This window comes from Nerophis lumbriciformis, linkage group LG09 (genome assembly GCF_033978685.3).
Source record: "Nerophis lumbriciformis linkage group LG09, RoL_Nlum_v2.1, whole genome shotgun sequence".
Taxonomy (NCBI): Eukaryota; Metazoa; Chordata; class Actinopteri; order Syngnathiformes; family Syngnathidae; genus Nerophis; species Nerophis lumbriciformis.
Genome location: NC_084556.2, coordinates 17468734 through 17493148, shown reverse-complemented (window position 1 = coordinate 17493148; position 24415 = coordinate 17468734). Strand labels below are relative to the sequence as shown.

At 38.8% G+C, this 24415-nt stretch overlaps 1 protein-coding gene across 1 annotated transcript in view; it reads left to right on the top strand.

Moving 5' to 3' along the window:
• Positions 1–24415, top strand: part of LOC133607627 (neurexin-2-like) — a 416009-nt gene that overhangs the window by 179439 nt on the left and 212155 nt on the right. Inside the window, exon 8 of the mRNA XM_061962447.1 lies at positions 19976–20405. Within this exon, the coding sequence (XP_061818431.1) occupies positions 19976–20405 (430 nt within the window). The remainder of the gene's footprint in view (positions 1–19975; positions 20406–24415) is intronic.

The following is a 24415-nucleotide window of genomic DNA, read 5'->3' as shown; positions in this document are numbered from 1 at the left end:
TTTAGTCAAGACATGTTCTTCTCATAGAAAGTCAGCCTTCACATTCATATTGACTGGCCTGTTGTAAGGGTGTTTCAAGGTGAAGCATTTAGCAGGGATGCTGCACAGTGTGTGTGCGTGCATGAGTGTGCGTGTGCGTGTGCGTGTGCGTGTGCGTGTGCGTGTGCGTGTGTGTGTGTGTGTGTGTGTGTGTGTGTGTGTGTGTGTGTGTGTGTTTATAGAATCCTGCGGGAATCCTTTGGAGAGAAAGTACCAGCAGTATACATAAGTAATGCATCCTTCTTCTTACTCTTGGAACTTCTCTCTGGGCTCGCTCCTTCACCCTCGTTTTTAATCTTTCCATGAAGCCTCACCCTGCACGTGTCACTTTGATTGTCTCCACACAGCACGTTAACACCGTTTATCCGCGCATCAGAATGATGTCAGGTGTAAAGTGGCGCATGATTCGGTAAGGCCCATTTTCAGCTGTGTCGTACATTTGTTTTTAATGGGGAGCAAAGTCTCATAAAACTCAAGTGAGGGACTAAATTTAAAATGAGTGGATAAGAATGTCAGTGTTGTTGAAGCCAGCTCCCAAGTCAAACAAATACGTGTATTTTTTTATGCATACATGGCAATAAAGTTTTTATGTGTCACTGCTTTAGAACAAACGGCTAATCCGAATTATAGCCTGCACAGAATTCACGCAGCAAATAAAGTGGAGAGGCTGAACACAAGCTGCAGCATGATATGTGACGGAGAGCTTGGCACAGTATAAATAATTTCATATTGTATTGTTAAAAGCAGGCAGGAAGCTTATTTGAAAACGCTGCCAAAACTAGTGCAGAGCTTCATTGCTGGATGTGAGTTTGCACTTTTTTTCTCCGGCAAGTTTTCTTATTCTCGCTCAACAAAATGACACTATAGTTTGGTGCTAACAGCCAAATGCACACAACAGTCCAAACTAATTTTCAAAAAACATTCTAATATCAGCATGTGTTTTTTTATGAAAGCTCCAAAATAACCTTAAAATCTTTTTTTTTTTTTGTTAGAAACCACAGCATTAGTATTCGTTTTTTCTTTGTGATTTGCATACTTGGCCATGACGCATGTGCGTGTATTTTTTTAATGGACAGAAAAAAAGTAAATAATATAACATTCAATATTAATATTAATTAAAAAAATACAAAAAATACAATATATTTTTAAGTACATTAAATAAAGTTAAATAATAATAACAATAATAAATACACATTTTATGGACATTGCATGAAGGACTAAAAGTGAGCCATGAATATTAACAGCTAAACAAAGATGTTTCTAAATTAGGGCTTCTGAAGTCACAATAACGCCTTAAAGTATGCAATTAGGGGTGCTAAAAAATGTTTTATTCACATCCGAATCATGATTCTTACTCCAACTTTTAAGAATCAAGAATGTATTTTATTTTTTATTTTTTAATCATTTTTAAAAATATGTTTTTTAGGCCATCTCCATGTTTAGCCTGTATGCGTCATATGTCTGCACCTGTAACTTGTTTTGATAAGGTTTTGTTATCATTTTTATACCAAATAAGTGAGGAGACTCCAACCGGTATGTGCACTTGGAATTTCGCTTGAAAATACATGGACCCCATCAAACCTTTGATAATACTCATTTGTCAGAAGGCGCTTTTTTAAAATTGTATTTTATTACAGAATGTAGGTGGGTCTGAATACTCTGCCAAATATAGTGAGTATTAATAGAGGCTGGCAGTGCTGATCCTTCTGCTCGGTCTTCTTATTCTCTGGCAGACAGGTGTGTATTCGGGCGTGTTAAGTTACATCACCATCTATTGTTTGGAGTTGGAACGACAAGCTACATTTACAGACAGTCCTATTATAACGTGTTTATGAGGGAGGACAAACAAGGAGCACCGAATCTATGTGTGGCGGTTGTGGGCATGTAACAATTCCCTCTAAAAATGATTGAACCTCGACTGTAGATTTAAAAAAATAAAATACAATTTGCAAAAACTATACACTTGCGGTATAAACCATAAACATTGCCAATATTGCCATATTAAGATCGCATTTATTGAAATTGGCCTTCTATATGACAGTTTGTATATTTAAAAAAATAGAAAAATACAATGGGGGTTGGGTAATGTTGAGTACAACTGTATACATTAGCTACACTTATTTAAATATATATATTTGATTTTTACTTTCCGATTTGTTTTTGTTGGTTTCCATATTATGATAATAAGCTCCAAGAGAGAAAAAAAAATAATGTGAAAATCTCTAAACACAATCACAATACTAAAATATCCTTATATGATTCCTCTCTGCACATTCCCAATCAAAATGTTTTATAAGCAAGCATTTTTGACACAGATTGTAAATTGGATGTCATTAGTGTGGTGTACCTAATGAAATGTCCCATGTCTGTGTGCTATTCTGCCTTAAAACCCTTCAGCGCCCTCAAAACGCAATAAATGCATGTTCTTCTTTGCACCGCCAAATGCTACAATTTCAGTGTTGATATTGAGAGTAGAACATGTTTTCAAGCTCACTGAATGATTTGATGTGGAAATTTCCTCTGCTGCGTGAAGGCGCTGAAATGAAGATGAGATGTTATTTATGGGAAGGTTATTGTCCCGGCATTACTGCAACCTCCGCTCTGTGGGCGGCATGGCTGGTGGTGGTGTTTGGGCCCCGTGCAGCTGATGTGCCTAAGTAGAACATATTGAAGTCACGCTGGCAGGATGCGATGTGCACCGAGAGGGGATGACAAACAGGAGGAGAAAAGAAAAAAAAATCCCCGCTAATGAGGCCGAGTGGTGGACAAGGCAAAGCTGATCAAATGCGATCAGCCTGCCAGGAAATGCTGAGGCGAGGGTCACAGACGGTTCAGTCCAGCCTGGAGCGGTTGAACTAGAATGATACAGGTCCATGGTCAAAGCTGAGAATTGACACATTTACATTATTCCTTATCCCGGTGGGAACTCAAAGCAAGCACCAACCGGCTGAAATATGGATTTTTAAAGCCACCGACGACAACCATTGAAAGGTATAACTGTCCTCTAATTCATTGAAAACACTGGATGTCTTTAGCGGTGATGATAGATGCCAAGCAGAGGCCATCCGGTTCATCAGCTGAAAGGGAAAATAAAAGCCACTTTGAGACAAACGCATCAACCGCAGCAGCAAGCAGGAAGAGACACATTTATCTGGGAGGTCACCATCTGAAAGGTCAACAACTAAAGCTGCATCATCAGCCTCCAATCATCTCCTGCTTCAACCACTGGAGCCAGTTTGGAGCCACATGTTCCGCATGGTCCTATCCATAATAATATTCTACTCCTCCATTCCATTAAGAGCTGCACAAAAAAAACAACTAGATAATTGACATGATTGATTTAATTGTCTACTTACACAATAACTGTTCCGGCCATTTTTACACTTTTCTCATGTAATGACACATTTGATTCGGTGGCCCGTTAATGGCATGGTAGCCACTTTACACCCACTAGACGAGATGCTACGGCGCATTATTTTCTCAGCCACACACTGCAATCATTCAACTCAGTAATACGCTGCATTCACAGATAGCTTATTAAGATAATGAGCCAGCACAATGTGATACTGTGGAGACTGTTCTCACAAGAATATAGTAGGATTTTGTACAAAAACAGGATTCATTGAAGCAAAAAGGCGTTATAACTAATGCAGCTTTTGTTTTCCAGTAACCATTAAACGGATTAACGACCTTTTCAAATGTTACAATGCCGTTACCAACACGAAATTATGATAGTATCTGATTGGTCCCCTATACCTATCTGCAATTCTCTTCCTCATTCTCCAATAACTATACTAAGGCAGTGTTCTGAACTGGTGGGGCGGGCCCATGGGTGTGACCCCGGGGAAAATGCTTTATCAGTATCATGCGGTATCAAACGCCGCTATGAAAAGCTGTGCACTACAAAACGTGCTCATTGTAATCCCGACTTTCTCATTTTGATAACAAAAAAAATCTGCTCAAATTGTTTCATTCACTTCGGTTTTGTAGGTTAAAGTGTTTTAAAAGTGTCCTCCTAAGTTAATGTTAGTGATCAATTTGAATGTATTATTATACATTGAATTAATTTAATCATCAAATGGTTCGGGATGGTCTAAAACAGGGGTCACCAACGCGGTGCCCGCGGGCACCAGGTCGCCCGTAAGGACCAGATGAGTGGCCTGTTCTAAAAATAGCTCAAATAGCAGCACTTACCAGTGCGCTGCCTCTTTTTTTTAAATTGTATTTATTTACTAGCAAGCTGGTCTCGCTTTGCTCGACATTTTTAATTCTAAGAGAGACAAAACTCAAATAGAATTTGAAAATCCAAGAAAACATTTTAAAGACTTGGTCTTCACTAACTGACAAAGAAACAGATAAAAGATTTGGTGTCCAGTTCAAAGTGTGACATGTTTTATTTAAACATTTGAGAGTTGACTTTTGTATTTTACATGAGTTATTATTTGTACAAAAATGGTGCAAAGTAATTCATGATTTGTTAAAAAATGTTAGTGGCTAGCTAGTTAAAATGGGATATTGTGATTTCACAAGACTGTCTTAGACGTGATCATTTGAAAATGTTCAATTTGAAAAATGTGCACTTAGAGAGAATATAAAAAAGTGTTGCATATTGATATTTATCTGTTTCTATATATATTCATTGTGAGAAATCATTAAGATGATCAGTGTTTCCACAAAGATAAATATCATTAATTATTAATAATAACATAGAGTTAAAGGTCAATTGAGCAAATTGGCTAATTCTGGCAATTTATTTAAGTGTGTATCAAACTGGTAGCCCTTCGCTTTAATCAGTACCCAAGAAGTAGCTCTTGGTTTCAAAAAGGTTGGTGACCCCTGCTCTAAAATGTTTAATAGTTTGAATAATTTCAGTTCAGTTCAGTTTCAGTTTATTTCGAACATGCATACGATACAATGTAATGCATCACACAATTCCAGTTGTTTCATTACAGCACGTCCGAAAAGGAGTAGGAAGAATCAGAGTTTATTTAATCCTATCCCTTTTCATACCATAGCAATTTTATCCGATTTCTTTGTTCTCTGTAACGGAACAGTGAACAAATAAATAATAATTTAATAATATACCATAGTAAGCAAACAAACATTAAACACATACATAATGTTGTCTCAATTTAAAAAAGGGGAAAAAAAGGGTTCAAGATGTTCAAGATAAGGATTTTTTTTTTAAATATATTTCAGGCACATTAATTCACTTTAAATATTTTCTTTTACAAACAATTTATATAAAGTTATTTTATGTAAATTAATCTATATATATATTTATTTTTTTTCTTTAATTTTGATAAGTACTTAAAACTATTTTATAGACTAATTATACTATGGCAGAGGGGAGGGGGTGTGAAACGTTTTCTTCTTCCTGGGGGTGTGACAGGAAATGATTGAGAAGCACAGCACAAAGGCGAGATGCATTCATGGACATCGGAATTACGGATGTCTACACGAAACTGGCATTCTCATGTTGGAAGTACAGGCATGAGACGTGTTATTTCTCTGCTTTCATTGGGAGAACAGTTTTCCAGTAACTGGATGGTTTCCGGTTTGAATCCCACTTCCTAAGTATTACTGTAGCAAAATTATTGTGTATATCAATGTTTGTGCGTGTAATGTAATTTGTGTGTGTGTGTACGAATTTGTGTGTCTGTACATCAAATCCGCGCACATGTGTTTTAAGTTGTCTGTCCCTAATCAGAAAGAACCCTCAAATCCCAGACCAAGCCATCAATCCACTGTGCCTGCATTTAACCAACCACGGAAGACACTACGCAATTTAAACCAATCAGAAACAACGTAAGGCGGGTCTTGGTGTCTCTCTTTCACACACCTCAGCTGTAAATTGTTTCTGATTGGTTTAAATTGCGTGGTGTCTCCTGTGGTTGGTTTATTGTTGGCACACCTCAGATACGCACACGCAGATTGTATTACACACACACACTTCTGAATGCGTGCGCACACTAGGGTTGTACGGTATACCGGTATGAGTATAGTACAGCAATACTAATGAATCATTTTCGGTAGTATACCGCCTCTGAAAAGTACCATTCCGCCAATTGGTGGATCTACACCTGACATCCACTGTAATGATACCAAGTGCAGTAGCGTATCTAGTCGTTACTACTATGATCACGTCGATATTTTTTGGCATCACAACATCTTTAGTTTTTTTATAATGTATATTAAGCGGTAGAAAATGGATGGATATTATGTTTATAAACTCAGGAAATATGTCCATGGAGTGGACACATAAGGGCTCTGAATATGACCAATGTATGATCCTGTAACTACTTGGTATCGAATTGATACCCAAATTTGTGGTATCATCCAAAACTAATGCAAAGTATCAAACAACAGAAAAATAAATGATTATTATATTTTAACAGAAGTGTATATAGAACATGTTAAAACAGAAAATAGCCAGATATTAACAGTAAATGAACAAGTAGATTAGTAGTTTGTTTTCTACCACTTGTCCTAATTTTGACAAAATAATAGAATGATAAATGATTAGAGATGTCCGATAATAACGGCCTGCCGATATTATCGGCCGATAAATGCGTTATAATGTAATATCGTAAACAATCGGAATCGTTTTTTTATTATCAGTATCGTTTTTTTTGTTTTTTTAATTAAATCAACATAAAAAACACAAGATACACTTACAATTAGTGCACCAACCCAAAAACCTTCCTCTCCCATTTACACTCATTCACACAAAAGGGTTGTTTCTTTCTGTTATTAATATTCTGGTTCCTACATTATATATCAATATATATCAATACAGTCTGCAAGGGATACAGTCCGTAAGCACACATGATTGTGCGTGCTGCTGGTCCACTAATAGTACTAACCTTTAACAGTTAATTTTACTCATTTTCATTAATTACTAGTTTATATGTAACTGTTTTTATATTGTTTAACTTTCTTTTTTATTCAAGAAAATTTTTTAAATGTATTTATCTTATTTTATTTTATTAATTTTTTTTAAAGCACCTTATCTTCACCATACCTGGTTGTCCAAATTAGGCATAATAATGTGTTAATTTCACGACTGTATATATCGGTTGATATCGGTATTGTTTGATATCGGTATCGGTAATTAAAGAGTTGGACAATATCGGAATATCGGATATCGGCAAAAAGCCATTATCGGACATCCCTATAAATGATACAATATGTTACTGCATACGTCAGCAGCTAAATTAGGAGCCTTTGTTTGTTTACTTACTAATAAAAGACAAGTTGAGGTGTATGTTCACTATTTTATTTAAGGACAAACTTGCAATAAAAAACATATGTTTGATGTACCGTAAGATTTTTTTGTTAAAATAAAGCCAATAATGCAATTTTTTGTGGTCCCCTTTTTTTTTTAAAGTACAGAAAAGTATCCAAATAATTTTGGTACCGGTACCAAAATATTGGTATCGGGACAACACTAGTGCACACGTTGTATTACATGCTCACGATCACGAATCTGGATGCGCTCTTTCAAATTGTACACGACAAAAGTGTCACAAAAGTCACGTTTAAAAAGAAAAACAGCCAATAGAGGGTTCCTGCTTCTCGCAGATCATAGATCGGATTGATTTACAGGCACACAAATTAATACACACAACGCAAATTGGATTACATGCGCACAGATTGAGATACCATCCATCCATCAATCTTCTTCCGCTTATCCGAGGTCGGGTCGCGGGGGCAGCAGCCTAAGCAGGGAAGCCCAGACTTCCCTCTCCCCAGCCACTTTGTCCAGCTCTTCCTGGGGGATCCCAAGGCGTTCCCAGGCCAGCCGGGAGACATAGTCTAAACAACAACCTATCTCTCCGACCTCCTTCAGCCTTACTGCCCCACCCGATCCTTAAGATCAGCCGATCAGCTGCTGTTGACGGTCCCTGACACAAGGCTGAAGCTTAGAGGTGACAGAGCTTTCGCCGCTGCTGCTCCCAAGCTCTGGAACGACCTACCTCTGAGTATTAGACAAGCCTCCTCTCTTCCTGTTTTTAAATCTCTCTTAAAAACATACTTTTATTCCATGGCTTTTAACACTGAGTGATATCCATCCTGCAATGGCGCCCCATAATACACATGCTGTGAACCTGTTTTTATGTTTTTATTTACTCTATTTTATTTATTTATTTTTTATCGTGTTTTGTTTGTGTTGTGTTGTGTTTGCTTGGTACTCGTATTATCTTTTAACCTGCCCATTGTACAGCACTTTGGCTACCCCTGTGGTAAATTTTAAATGTGCTTTATAAATAAAGTTGATTTGATTTGATTTGATAGTCTTCCCAACGTGTCCTGGGTCTTCCCCGTGGCTTCCTACCGGTCGGACGTGCCCTAAAAACCTCCCTAGGGAGGCGTTCGGGTGGCATCCTGACCAGATGCCCGAACCACCTCATCTGGCTCCTCTCACATTTGCAAATAATTTAGCTACACTAATACTTAGATAGAATATACATTCAATAATAGGTAATGCTAAGTATCTAAATCGCTATTATGCATGTGCATATGTTACATACGTAGTTAAGTAATTTCGTCATAGAAGCCGAAAGAGGGCGGGATATACCGTGTAAAATACTTTGGAAAGTTAGCGGCCTCTAGACATCTGTGTGAATGTGGCAAACAGCCTTAAGTCACACTATTGTCTTTGAATTGAAATTACAGGACAGGTTAGAATACTGTGATGTGTTCAAAAAAGGATGTCAGCTGTGAATAGATTCATGCATGTGTCATAAATGTGGCGCAGCGACAAAACACTGAAGCCGACTTTGGCATTGACGTGTCCGTGGCCTTACATAACAGCCTCTTACAGGCCACAGGGTGCATTTTGTTGACATCTGTGCACCTTGCTCAGCTTTCATCGCCTCCGTGATAAATAAAGGCCAACCTACGTACAACTGCCTTGTTGATAAATCACCAATACGTTCCTTTTCGGGGGCAGGGGCCGACTGCTACTTTCACTCATTTCTAAATGGTCAGTTTCACCATCTGATTCCAGCTCGGCTTAATTAGTCACAGCGAGGCAGTGTGAAGTGTGATATTGGCTCATATCGCCTTACAGCCGTGCCTGTAAGTCCTCTGTGCAGCGTGGTGTGTCACCTCCGGCGCTGACTGGTGGCACAGTGATGTGGCAGATAACACACCGGGTGACTTCAAGTGAAATGAGACAAGCTTTTTTTTGTTGTTCTCCTGCTGTGCATATTGATGAGGCCCAAACACAAAGCAAAAAACAACACGAGAGGAAGTCACAGGGATGCTGCAGGAATTACGTGTGCTTTCATTAACACCGTGCTATTGAATTTATTTCTATTTTGCCATATCTTCCTCTTTTTCCTGCGATTAGATAGTAAAATTAAGCAAATAAAAATGAGGTGTGCAGCGACTGCAGAGAATCAACCACCTTCTTCTCTGTGAGCTCAGCCATGCTTGTAAATGCTCGTATTTGTTTTGTGATTGTTAATTATTGAATTGTGTGCTGACCTGGCAAAGTCCACCTATTATATGGTAGGTTTAACATCTCCTCCTTTTCATATTTGTCATGTGCAATTGTACACCTTATTTTTCTAAAATTAACCCCTTAAACCTACTCAGTGGCCTAGTGGTTAGAGCAGGGGTCACCAACCTTTTTGAAACCAAGAGCTACTTCTTGGGTACTGATTAATGCGAAGGGCTACCAGTTTGATACACACTTAAATAAATTGCCAGAAATAGCCAATTTGCTCAATTTACCTTTAACTCTATGTTATTATTAATAATTAATTATACTTATCTTTGTGGAAACACTGATCATCTTAATGATTTCTCACAATAAACATATATAGAAACAGATAAATATCAATATGCAACACTTTATTTTTATATTTTCTCTAAGTGCACATTTTTCAAATTGAACATTTTCAAATGATCACTTCTAAGACAGTCTTGTGAAATCACAATATCCCATTTTAACTAGCTAGCCACTAACATTTTTTAACAAATCATGAATTACTTTGCACCATGTTTGTACAAATAATAACTTATGTAAAATACAAAAGTCAACTCTCAAATTTTTTAATAAATCATGTCCATACTTGCCAACCCTCCCAGATTTTCCGGGAGACTCCCGAAATTCAGCGCCTCTCCCGAAAACCTTCCGGGACAAATTTTCTCTCGAAAATCTCCCGAAATTCAGGCGGACCTGAGTGACGTGCCGACAGCCTGTTTTCACGCCCTCTTTCCCACAATATAAACAGCGTGCCTGCCCAAACACGTTATAACTGTAGAATGATCGAGGGCGAGTTCTTGGTTTCTTATGTGGGTTTATTGTTAGGCAGTTTCATTAACGTCCTCCCAGCGCGGTAACGACACACAAAAACAGCAGTCACGTTTTCGTCTACCGTAAAGCAGTTCGTCTGCCGTAAACAGCAATGTTGTGACACTCTTAAACAGGACAATACTGCCATCTACTGTACATGCATATGTGACAATAACATCTACAGCTTTTAGAGAGTGCAGTGCACAACTGCGCACACAACAAGGAGAAGAAGCCAAATGCATCATCAGAGAGGGTGTTCAGCATGGTTAGAAAAATAGTGACAGAGAATAGAACAAGGATGGTCAATTCAACCCTTAACTCAACAATGAGTAGATGAGTATTATGTGTGTGTATATGTGTAAATAAATGAACACTGAAATTCAAGTATTTCTCTTATATATATATATAATAAAATAAATATATATATATATATATATATATATATATATATATATATATATATATATATATAATAAAATAAATATATATATATATATATGTATATATATATATAGCTAGAATTCACTGAAAGTCAAGTATATCTTATATATATATATATATATATATATATATATATATATATATATATATATATATATATATATATATATATATGTATATATATATATATATATATATATATATATATATGAAATACTTGACTTGGTGAATTCTAGCTGTAAATATACTCCTCCCCTCTTAACCACGCGCCCAACCACGCCCCCTGACCACGCCCCCCACCTCCCGAAATCGGAGGTCTCAAGGTTGGCAAGTATGATCATGTCACACTTTGAACTGGACACCAAATCTGTTATCTGTTTCTTTGTCAGTTAGTGAAGACCAAGTCTTTAAAATATTTTCTTGGATTTTCAAATTCTATTTGAGTTTTGTCTCTCTTAGAATTAAAAATGTTGAGCAAAGCGAAACCAGCCCTCTAGTAAATAAATAAAATTTAAAAAATAGAGGCAGCTCACTGGTAAGTGCTGCTATTTGAGCTATTTTTAGAACAGGCCAGCGGGCTACTCATCTGGTTTTTACGGGCGACCTGGTGCCCGCGGGCACCGTGTTGGTGACCCCTGCGTTAGAGTGTCCGCCCTGAGATTGGTAGGTTGTGAGTTCAAACCCCGGCCGAGTCATACCAAAGACTATAAAAAAATGGGACCCATTACCTCCCTGCTTGGCACTCAGCATCAAGGGTTGGAATTGGGGGTTAAATCACCAAAATGATTCCCGGGCATGGCACGGCTGCTGCCCACTGCTCCCCTCACCTGCCAGGGGGTGAACAAGGGGGTGGGTCAAATGCAGAGGACAAATTTCACCACTACTAGTGTGTGCGTGACAATCATTGGTACTTTAACTTTAACTTAAATCAGTTAAAAAGCCCTCATTAGGTGCAGTACACTGGCACTGTGAAAAAAGATCCAAAGCAAAAATTTAAATAGCTTATTCCAATATATTTGTACTATTTGTGATTGTTTGTATTTAGTAGTACTCTACTATTGACAGGTCTTTCTAATATGTTGCCTCCTATTACAGCAGTACCCCCGGTTTTTGTTAGTAATGTGTTCCAAACGGTAATACGAAAACCTAGGCATTTTTTTCCCATTAGAAATTATGTGAATTTAAATGAGATACAAATATTAAATCAAATACTTGTATACTAAAGATTTGCGTTTATTGAAACATATCCCAACTTGATCTACTGATTGGGTCTGTGTTAAATGAGCAAAATAGCTCTCGCACTCCATTTAGCGTGTCTTAATTCATGAATATGCAGAACATATGCAGATTGTCGGAACGCTCATAATATTAGGAGAAGATGCATATATATTTATATATTTAGCACTTGCAATGTGATTATGTCGACATATTTTGACGAACATAAATATGGTTGCATGATATAGATGATATATGATATAAACAATTATACAACTTTAGTCGATAATAGATCTTTTAATACTATGCTCAGTGGCCTTCTCTGCTGGCCTAACATAACCAGAAATCATGATCATAATTAAAGATAAAAGTAATGTTTTATTTACTTTCCCTAAATATCTAAAAGTATTTATATTCTCTTCATATTATGCTGCTTCCAGCGCTGTTGTTTTTAGGTTATAGAGTTTTTATCCAATCAGAATTCAGCTAGCTTATGTTGCCATGCTGTACCAAATCTGCCGGAGGCCTTCAGAATGAACAATGCAAGCGTCAGTGCACTGCAAGTGAACGGACACAAACATTTGACAGACAGTTGCGATAGCCAATCAGATCACAAGTTGTTTTCAGTAAGGCCTTCTAGCTGGCCTAAGGCAGATATATATTGTGATGTTATGAGCTAGGTAACATAAGAACTCCATTACCCAGCATGCCACAGTAGTAAATAGCATGCGCAGTAGCCCCGGTTCGGTTGTTGAATGTAGTCATGCCGGCAGCTTGATTTTTATCGATGAGCACGCTGTGGAGTAAACTTTGAGAACTCAGCCAACACGCCACGTTTGCATCTTTTATGATTGGACAAGACAACACATATATTTGCAAGGCCATTTTCAAGAAGGATATTTAAAGAGAAACTACATCTTGTGAGACCATGTCGGCCAACACCGGAAGCTCGAATGGGTTCTACAAGTTGTGAGTTCATCATTTTTTTTTTCACATTTAATATGTTTTTTGCAATTTTAATTTTGACAGTACCACATAAGATATGTTTTAATTGCTGATGCGGGTTTATTGATTTTTAAATGCGCCAGAAAATAAGCCGTTTTGTACAATGCCCAGTAGTGCGTAAATGTGTTTCTGTATAGTATTTCTCCAGCAATGCTCATGTGGTGACATAAATGATGGTATTTTGAGAGGTAATCATTGAACACAGGACATCACTGATGGCCTAGGTAGAAAACGCACGGCGCGCCACTGACTATACTATATCATAAAAATGCATGTTGATGACACATTCTAGCTGTGTCTTGCAAATTTGACAGCGGCAAGTGACCTACCGCGTTCTCAATGCAATGTAGCATCCCCGCTAGCGGCTAGTGTCCCTCAACAGTGCGAAGCTGCTTCGTTCTAAGTCCCCAATCCCCGCTTTAATGACGGCAAATAGTATAGATATCACTGGAGGACCAGAGGACATAAACAATAGCTCAACATGCTACACTACACTACAGAATACAAAAAAGCATAGCTAACAGCTCTTGAATATAAACAAGGGTATTTGATCGATACCCAAATTTGTGGTATCGCTCAAAACTAATGTAAAGTATCCAAACAACAGAAGAATTAGTGAATATTACATTTTAACAGAAGCGTAAAAAGAAACATGTTAAAAATTAACAGGTAGATTAATAATAGTTTTAAGACAAGAATACAACTGGAAATTATGCAATATGTTAATGCAAACGTCAGCAGCTAAATTAAGAGTGTTTATAAGTCATTTGGAAATGGTTCTATTATCATTTATATACCAAAAAGTATATTGTGATGATGTTATCGCAGGAAGCTGCAATGTATGGAATGGAATATAACTTTATTGTCATTGCACTTAAAAAGTGCAACAAAATGACATTTTAGTACAAACCCATTTAAGTTTAGACATACAGTTACAGGGTAGACAGAACAAGAACACTGATGGATCGCCACAAGGGTGGCGCCCCATACAAAGGTAGGAAAAAGGTATAACATGGAGTGAGGAGGAGGAAAAAAACAAGTCCCAAACTAAACTCTTGTGGTGGGGCTCAGTTTGAGACCAGGAAAAACCTCGACCAAAGAACATATACATATTACGATACACAACTCAACGATGGGGAGGGGGTGGGCATCCGGTTCCAAGCTGCTTCCACAAGGGGGCACTGCTCCATTGTCTATCATACCACGTGGTGTGAAAGCAACAAAGGCCATGGGAGGTGGGTATGTGTGTGGTGTGTATTTTCCGTGAATGTAATTTTTGTGTGTTTGTAAGCTTGAAGAGTTGCTTTGTTCCTCGACCTTGGTGCTCGCTGGGTGTCATCCCAATAACACAGCCAGTCAGTCCAACAAAAGTCAGCAAACAACAGGAGTTTGTTGCGTCTTCGCTGCATTGTCCTATACGGGGAATCTCGAAGCAAAGAAATCACAAAAGTCTGAGTGTCCACAGTTCTTTCAATCATTTGTGAAAGCTTTGGAGTACCTTGAATGGCTGCCAGCGTCTTCTAATTTGTCGATACACTAAGGATACACTTATTCCAATCAGTGGATGTCCTGTTATCATGAATCCAAACAGGTAGATGTCTTTAACGTCCTTGACTGACAGAATTACAAGGCACGCTACACTTCTCCCAAGAGTCCACTGCATGTCTACAACAATGTTCTGTCAGGACAGGCAGATAACCCGGACCCGAGCTTCTCAACTTTGTTGAGAGACCAGTTGATCAATTCCTTTGTTTAGATTTTGGAGAGCAGTGCAAAAAGAGGCTCTGAGAAAGTTAAAGGGGAACATTATCACCAGACCTATGTAAGCGTCAATATATACCTTGATGTTGCAGAAAAAAGACCATATATTTTTTTAACCGATTTCCGAACTCTAAATGGGTGAATTTTGGCGAATTAAACGCCTTTCTATATTCGCTCTCAGAGAAGCAATCCGCCATTTTCTCACTTTCGTCGGTGTGTTGTCGGAGGGTGTAACAACACGAACAGGGACGGATTCAAGTTGCACCAGTGGCCCAAAGATGCGAAAGTGGCAAGAAATTGGACGAAATTTGTTCAAAATACAAGGCTGTGGGGAAAGCCGACGAAATGGTCAGTCGTTTGTTCCGCACACTTTACCGACGAAAGGTATGCTACGACAGAGATGGCAAGAATGTGTGGATATCCTGCGACACTCAAAGCAGATGCTGACATCAACTCCAAAACTGGACAGATCAGCTTTCAGGAAAAGAGAGCGGATGAGGGTATGTCTACAGAATATATTAATTGATGAAAACTTTATTCATTACTCGCGGTTTTACGTAAATTATTATACATAAACTGTGTTTACCAATAATTTAGCTTAAAAACATTTATTTTTTTCAATCATTCGAGTACATTCGGGTAGTCTTGTGTAATGCAGTATTTTGTGTCTATTTAGGTATGGTTAACCTGAGTGCTGAAATCGTGGAAAAATATATGTTCTTAGCGCGCCTGAAATGGGCTGTCTGCACTCTCAAAGTGCATGTTGTTGTCAAATGTATTTCATATGCTGTAAACCTAGTTCATAGTTGTTAGTTTCCTTTAATGCCAAACAAACACATACCAATCGTTGGTTAGAAGGCGATCGCCGAATTCGTCCTCGCTTTCTCCCGTGTCGCTGGCTGTCGTGTCGTTTTCGTCGTTTTCGCTTGCATACGGTTCAAACCGATATGGCTCAATAGCTTCAGTTTCTTCTTCAATTTCGTTTTCGCTACCTGCCTCCACACTACAACCATCCGTTTCAATACATGCGTAATCTGTTGAATCGCATAAGCCGCTGAAATCCGAGTCTGAATCCGAGCTAATGTCGCTATACCTTGCTGTTCTATCCGCCATGTTTGTTTGTATTGGCATCACTGTGTGACGTCACAGGAAAATGGACGGGTGTATAAAACGATGGTTAAAATCAGGCACTTTGAAGCTTTTTTTAGGGATATTGCGTGATTGAAAAAAACTTCGAAAAATAAAATAAGCCACTGGGAACTGATTTTTAATGGTTTTAACCCTTCTGAAATTGTGATAATGTTCCCCTTTAAGACAAGACAAAAGAATCGAAAGCAGAGAGAGGGAAGGAGAAGCGTCTGCCTTCGTTAGGAGCCATAGAGAAAAATATATGTCGCGATATATAATGTTAGGTCACATTGTCCCTCCATAATCAGAAATAAAAATAGTAGAGATATATTGTCTATCAAGCAATGCCATTTTTTAATCTGCTGAATGATTTAAAAGGCTGATATAAATGATAAACAACTCAATATATCTCCTCTATAATAAACATTATTGCAACACTGGATTTTCTCATGCACTATTGCAGTTAGAGCCAACGTCTACCAGAGTGCACCTTCTCTGTGCTAAAAAGTCTGTTTTCGTTTTCTCCTTGCACTGTATGCACGCTTCTATAGCCCAGAAAAGATTAAACAGATTATAGCTGCGTGCTTATGATCCAAAACACCACAGTTGGAGAATGACACCATAAATGTGGAGGTCAATGATTGTCTCAATGGTAACAGCCCATAGAATGCATGTAGTTGTATGAATATACAACAATTCTTCTCAAAAAAAGAGGAGAAATATAATCTCAGAGAAAAATTTAATTTAAAACATCTGTATGCACGTACAACACTTAAGACCTTCAGTATATCAGTATGTGGAATTAAATTATGGAATGGATTAAGCAAAGCAATCAAACAATACACTAATATGATCCACTTCAAGAAACTCTTCAAACTTAAAGTGTTTACAAAGTACAAAAAAGAAGAACCATGATAAACATTCTGGATTTATTCCATCCATCCATTCTTTCATTCTTTCATTCTCAAAATAATCTTCCTTATCTCATTATATGTAAATTGACTTACTTCACCAATTATTATTTATTTATTTATTTTCATTGTGATTACTTATGGAGTATATTGTGAATAAATTGAGAACAGGAAGTGAACAAAAGTTTTAGCAACTGTTATGTAAAAGAAAAGGAGTAGGATTAAATAAGCTCTGCTTCTTCCTGCTCCTTTTCGTACATGTTGAAAAGAGAAACTGGAAATTGTGATGTATCATGTGTATGCTTGCATGTTCGAAATAAACTCAAACTCAACTCAACTCATAGTACACACAACATTGTCATTTAAAAAGGGCGGTTTGCACCTTTTTTTCACTTGTGTTATTTGTAGATTACCAGCAAATGCCTTCTAATCGTGTAGTTGTATAGTTTGCATATGCTATTTAGCACATTTTGCAACTGATCAGGGCCATTGTGTCTAGCATGATTTATATTGATAAACAGTTTGTCTGATGAACAGTGTGCAGCTGCAGTGTTTATGGGCTTAACAAAATTATTTGACACAATTAATCATTAAATCTTAATTAACAAATTAGAACGGCATGGGTAAGAAGCTATTTAACCAACAGGGAACAATACGTAAAGCAAGGCGATAACACGTCTGCAGCACTAAATATATCATTTGGTATACCCCAGGGATCAATACTGGGACCAAAATTGTTCAATCGTTATACAAGCGACATTTGTAAAGTTACAAAGGACTTAAAGTTAGTACTTTCTGCAGACGACATGACTGTATTTTGTTCAGGACAGTACACACAAGCTACAATAGGGAAGGGATTCATATGGCCCCATTCCTGGGTGGATCTCCCGTAAAAGGAAGGGTGCAGTCTGATAAAAAATGATGGAGAGCGCCACTCTACATAGCAACTGACGCTGTGGTCAAAGTTGGAATTGCCCCAAAAATAATTTTAAGATATTCCAGAGTGGTGTATAAAGAGAGTATGGCCAACTGAACAACAAGCGCCATTACTGCTTCCAAGGACGTGTGTGGCTGTGCTCGGATGCATGCAATTACTGACGTTTTGACGTTAGTTTTTTCTGATGAAATAAACCAAAATAATATGTGTATATAGCGGTGGAAATTGATGGATGGATGGATAATTCTAAGCATATTCCAGCTCAAAAACTTAAAATAAAACATTATTTTATTTCGTGAAATTATAATTTTGCGGCCGTCTTTGATACACTCTGCTGCTACATTCCTGCAGTGGTTACTGACCAGCAGGCTCTACAATACGCTACCAACTGCGCAATAAATGTAAACAATACAGAGAAAGACCAAAAAAATAAATGATTACCCTCATTTTGCCAAAATCTTAATTAGCTTTAAACCAACAATCGTGGAGAAATTAAGACTTTTTTGTGAAGTATATCAACTGTGGTGGCTGCCTCCAATGTATTTGTGATCACTGGAGGTATTACTCATTGTGTATTATTCTAACTGATCTCTCTTTTCTGTAACATGGTAAGTAAATAATTGTACTTTTGTAATTATTTCCCAATACTTCTGCACAATAACTCAGATATGGTAACACTGGCGACCAGTAGAGAATATGGAGTGATTTTTGGTCCAGAACTTCCATCCATTCATCCATTTTCTACCGCTTATTCCCTTCGGGGTCGCGGGGAGCGCTGGAGCCAATCTCAGCTACAATCGGGCGGAAGGCGGGGTACACCCCTGGACAAGTCGCCACCTCATCGCAGGGCCAACACAGATAGACAGACAACATTCACACTCACATTCACACACTAGGGCCAATTTAGTGTTGCCAATCAACCTATCCCCAGGTGCATGTTTTTGGAGGTGGGAGGAAGCCGGAGTACCCGGAGGGAACCCACGCAGTCACGGGGAGAACATGCAAACTCCACACAGAAAGATCCCGAGCCCGGGATTGAACCCCAGACTACTCAGGACCTTCGTATTGTGAGGCAGATGCACTAACCCCTCTTCCACCGTGCTGCCCGGTCCAGAACTTATTTTGCTTAATTCATTATTGACATATTTCTTGTCACTTTATGTTGTATATTTTTTATGAAATTTCCAGTTCATTTTCTCATCTATTATTACCCCAAAAATCTGGTTTCTTTTACTAATTCAATGTCCGTCTATTTGTATTTGTGTTTGACTTTCTCTTCTGCTGTTACCCAATTGCATTATTTTAGTTTTACTGAGATTCAAAGATAGTCTGTTTTTGTGAAACCATCTTTTTGATTTGTTTATTTCTTCTGTTATTATTTGTATTAGCTTCTGTGTGTTCTCTCCGGAACAGAACGCCGACGTTGTTTTGTGTGTTCACCTTGCACAAGACGCTGTAGTTTGTTGCTCTCCAGTGGAGATGGCGAACCTTCACTTCCCATACTTGTCTTCTTTCCAGGTTGTGCGGAAAGTGATGTAAAATCTCTCCACAATTCTCGTGGGTGGAGCAGCCCTCTGCTGCAAAACAGAGCATTTATTTATATCGAAAAACTAACGAAAAATCGCCGCAAACACATAGCTCAAAATTGGTAGCAGTCATGGCACCCTGTAGTCACGTGAGTGCTTTTTGACCTATCATTGAGGGGATCGCTTGAAACTGAGTTGGTCATACCCTCTTTATACACGACTCTGAGATATTCAAAACTCTACCGCCATCTGGGGGCTAAAGGGGATAATGCACCGCCCTAATTCGCCACATTTCATGTGTCAGGTAAACCGTGACAAATAACAGAATAAATCAATAAGATGGTTTGGGAAAAAAAAGACTATCTTTGAATCTCAGTAAACCGGCTTCTTCCTATCCTATTTGGATATGTTGGATATGTGTGATTTGTGATATTATTACTGTATGCGTGTTTGAAATACATTAAAAGCATAAGAAAACCGTTGTCTCATTGAAGCTAAAGGATTCTAAAGTGTACAGATTTTTGTTGTAATATTTGAGCAAAGGAAAGATGCGGTCGGCACAGTGTCCTTGTGAATATTGCGTCAGTGTTTGTGTGTTTTATTCATTGTTTTATTTATTGATGAGTAATATCTAAACCTTTGGAGCGGACGAATTGCCGGGGCGCAGCTGTCACCTCACCACGACATCTCTCTCATTTATCAGGTGGTCTACAAGAATAATGAATTCCGACTGGAGCTGTCACGGCTGGCTGAGCACCGGGACCCAAAAATAAGTATCCATGGCGACTTGACGTTCAGCTGCGAGAGCGTGGAGGCCCTGGAGCCGGTCACCTTTGACACACCGTCTGCCTACCTGACACTGCCCAGGTGGAACACAAAGAAGACAGGCACCATATCGCTAGACGTCCGCACCACGGAGCCCAGCGGCCTGCTGCTGTTCAGCCATGGCAGCCTGCTGGGGGCGCAGCCCGAGAGCACGCCCAGGGCCGACTTCTTCGCCATGGAGCTGATGGATGGTTTTCTCTACCTGGTCATGGATATGGGCTCTGGCAGCATCAAGATGAAAGCCAGCGACAAGAGGCTGGATGATGGCGAGTGGAGCCACGTGAACTTCCAGAGGAAAGGGCGCAATGGTAAGAAAAAAACAATGATAATATGTATTTGAGGAGGCAGGGGAGGCTCTCTGTCTGCTTCTGTTACTGTGTTTCTCTGCTCTTAGCGGCCGCATACAAAGATTTCCAAGCTGTGAAGTCACCATATGCCAGCTCGGATACAGTCACCGTGCTGTGCCCTTGCCATTTTCTCCCCCACCGCACTGAAACATGAATGCATATGCAGTGGGATTTTTAATTACCATGATATTTATAGCCACCGTAATATATGTATGACAGTTTCACATTTGTGTTATACAATTGCACAAGTGGCCAATTAATCACTTCCCTCCATGTGTCTGCTTTATTAATACAGTATATACACAATTACAATTTAAAGATCCCCTATAGTGCAAGATGTAGTTTTAGATTGTGGTGTCCCTACAAGCAGCAAATGTGAGACAAATCTATCACTTGTTTGCATCACTTTTCAAAAGTTCTGGGTTTTCATGACATCATTAACAAAGTCTACGTTTACACTGCAGGCTAAAGTGGCCGAAATTTGATTTTTCTTGTTTTTAATCTGATTTCTCCATCTGACTGTTTACACTGCAAGTAAAATGTGATTTTTATCAGACTCCAGTGTAAACGCGCATGTGGCCCCATTGCAGCCCAAATGTGGCCTCGACACCTCGATAAAGTGAAAACAAAGGAAGTTGACGGGGGGGTCGCTTCTACCAAAATAAAATAAAAGTTGTCACCATAGATATTAGGGTTGTACGGTATACCGGTATTAGCATAGTACTGCGATACTAATGAATCATATTCGGTACTATACCGCCTCTAAAAAGTACAGTTTACTTACTTACTAATACAAGACAAGTTCACTATTTTATTTAAGGACAAACTTGCAATAAGAAATGTACCGTAAGAAATAAAGCCAATAATGCAATTATTTTGTTTAGAAAAGTATTGAAAAGTACTGAAAAGAATCGAAATAATTTTGGTACCGGTACCAAAATATTGGTATTGGGACAACACAAATAGATATGGTTGCCACTCCTTAAGTGAGTAAAAATAAATTAAAGTAATCGAATGTATGAATTAAAAATGAGTGGGTTTTTTACAATAAAGTAAATTAAAGTCATCTAATGTATGAATGGATGTATATAGTGTAATATATTTGGGAGGATTCTAATCTTTTAATGGCTGTTAAGTAAGGGGAAACGGACATCAGCATGGATCTACATGAGCTTTATTTTTCAACTCACATATAAGCAATTGCGCCACAGCGTCAATTCCGGTCCTACAACAACTATTTTATCTTCGAAATCAAAATATATATTCACATATTAAATATACCCTATTATTTGCGCACTATCAACAAGTGATGCACTGGGAAAATTTGGTTGCCTTAATTAGACTTTGCTCACCGAAACCGGATGTTGTGATGAAGTATCCTCTTACGCTGGCGACTGCATCTTTCCCTGCGCACACGAATGACGTAGCTCGCCCAAAGCTGATGAAAAAGTCACATTCAGGTCGCATTGCGTTGAGCCTGAAGTCCCTTTTGAAAAGATCACATTCCAATCGGATTTGGACTACCTCCTGATGTGGCCTGAATCTGATGCGAAAAGATCAGATTTGAAGCACTTTGGAGCATTCAGACTGCCAAAAACAATCTGAGTTGTGTCACTTGAGTGCAAAATAAAATCTGATTTGGTGTGCAGTGTAAACGGGGCAAAAAACCCTGCTTATTCATTGACATGCCGAGCTAGATGAGTCCACCCCGTGTAGACACACCCCTAGGTTTCTCACAGGACTGGAATCTATTTGTGATGGTGGATACCTACATGTATATAACCTTGCAAAACAAATTTCTTCTGCCGCTTCTTTTTGTCGTTTTGTCACAAACAAGACAGTTTCACCTGTGAGTACTTTCAAATGTGGGGGGGGGCGGGGGGGGGGGGGGGGGGGGGCACAGTAGTCCCCGCTGCTCGTTGAAGGGAGCAGAATGTGCTTTCATGTTAGAATCTCCAAAAGTCTCCATTAAGAAAAGTTGTGAGATTTGTCGCTATTGACTTTTTCAATAAGAGTATCTAAAGTAGTCTGAAAAACTCGCTAAATATAGCAACACTGTACACATGTAACACATGTCTGGACCCCGGGATGCAGAGGAAGGAAGGCTAACTGCAGGTAAAAATTCTCATGCCCGGCATGAGTTTAGTCATGTGTTTGCGTCTATCTGTGTTTGGTGTTTAGTTCCTGCCCAGTGCACTTATTTTCTAGTTTTCACTTCATGTAACTTGTCTTTGCAGCATTATTACTTTCTTTGCCAGCGCACCTGTTCTCGTTTAGTAATCAAGTCTAGCTGTTGCTCCTGGAACATTGCTTCTTGTATATCTATTGCATGGTGACTTCATTTAGTCTGCTTTGTATTTATATAGCTTTCCCTATGCTCTCTGTGCACTCCCAGCTGCACTAGTGTTTATTTTTCATAAGTTAAATACCTTCTACCTGCATGCTCCTACTGTCCTCTGCATCTAGGGACGGCGTGGCGCAGTGGAAGAGTGGCCGTGCGCGACCCGAGGGTCCCTGGTTCAATCCCCACCTAGTACCAACCTCGTCATGTCCGTTGTGTCCTGAGCAAGACACTTCACCCTTGCTCCTGATGGGTGCTGGTAGCGCCTTGCATGGCAGCTCCCTTCATCAGTGTGTGAATGTGTGCGTGAATGGGTAAATGTGAAAGTAGTGTCAAAGCGCTTTGAGTACCTTGAAGGTAGAAAAGCGCTATACAAGTACAACAAGTACAACCCATCTTGGTATAATGACAACTACCGCTATCGTGCGGCCCAAGTGTCACAGAAACCCTTTTTATTAGGGAAAAAACAAGTCTCTACCAACAAACGGTTGGTAGAGCGGCCGTCCCAGCAACTTAAGGGGTTCCTGGTTCGATCCCCAGCTTCCACCATCCTAGTCACGTCCGTTGCGTCCTTGAGCAAGACACTTCACCCTTGCTCCTGATGGGTTGTGGTTAGGGCCTTCCATGGCAGCTCCTGCCATCAGTGTGTGAATGTGTGTGTGAATGGGTGAATGTGGATATAGTGTCAAAGCGCTTTGAGTACCTTGAAGAAAAAAAAACTCTATACCAGTATGACCCATTTACCGTAAAACAAACACTTGGTACACAAAGTACAAAGCCTAATGATCCCATGCTGGCAAGGAGAAAAAGGTTCAACTAAATAGGCTTATTTAACTAATAGAAAACAGGTGTGCTGGCAGGAAACAGAACCGAAAGTGAAGGTGCAGCAAAGCAAGGAATCCAATAGGAAATAGAACCAAAATCGGGGCACTAGGACAGGAAATTATACAAAACACAGGAAAAAAGTAAACAAAATCAAAACTTGTCATGGGTAGAGATCATGACAACTAAGTTAGCAACTTTGCTTTCCCCTGCTGTCTTCTTATTCTCTGGCAGACCAGGTGCTTATAAGGTAGGGCTGGGCGATTAACCAGAAGATAATCAATCGACGCAAAGTGTTTTTTTGATTTATTTATATATTTTTCTTTCAAATATGCATAAAAACAAGAGCAAGCCTGGTCCAATGCAGTGCTATAGCCTTAACAGCCATTATAACAAAATGAAAACAATGGAGAATAAAAAAACAAATGAGCATTGGACTTTATTATTTATTTTTTTTACATATTTGAAAAGGAGTGAGAAGAAGTTTACACTTACTTAATCCCACCCCTTTTCTTTAAATCAAAAATTACTTTGAGCTAGAACTACCTGTTCACTCTATGTACAAACTTAATGAACTTGTATATACATAAATTATAGATATATACATACATATGCACACTACACACATACATAGCCACTCCATTACCACTAGTGATCATGGAAATGGTATCATGCCACCACAGCAGCACCACTGCCTCAATGGGCACACTCTTCTGTAACACAACCAACCCAATATCAACGCCCTTCTTCATATCTGTACCTCTGGAATACCATGTACCTATACTTCCTTTTAAACTGGTTTATGTTT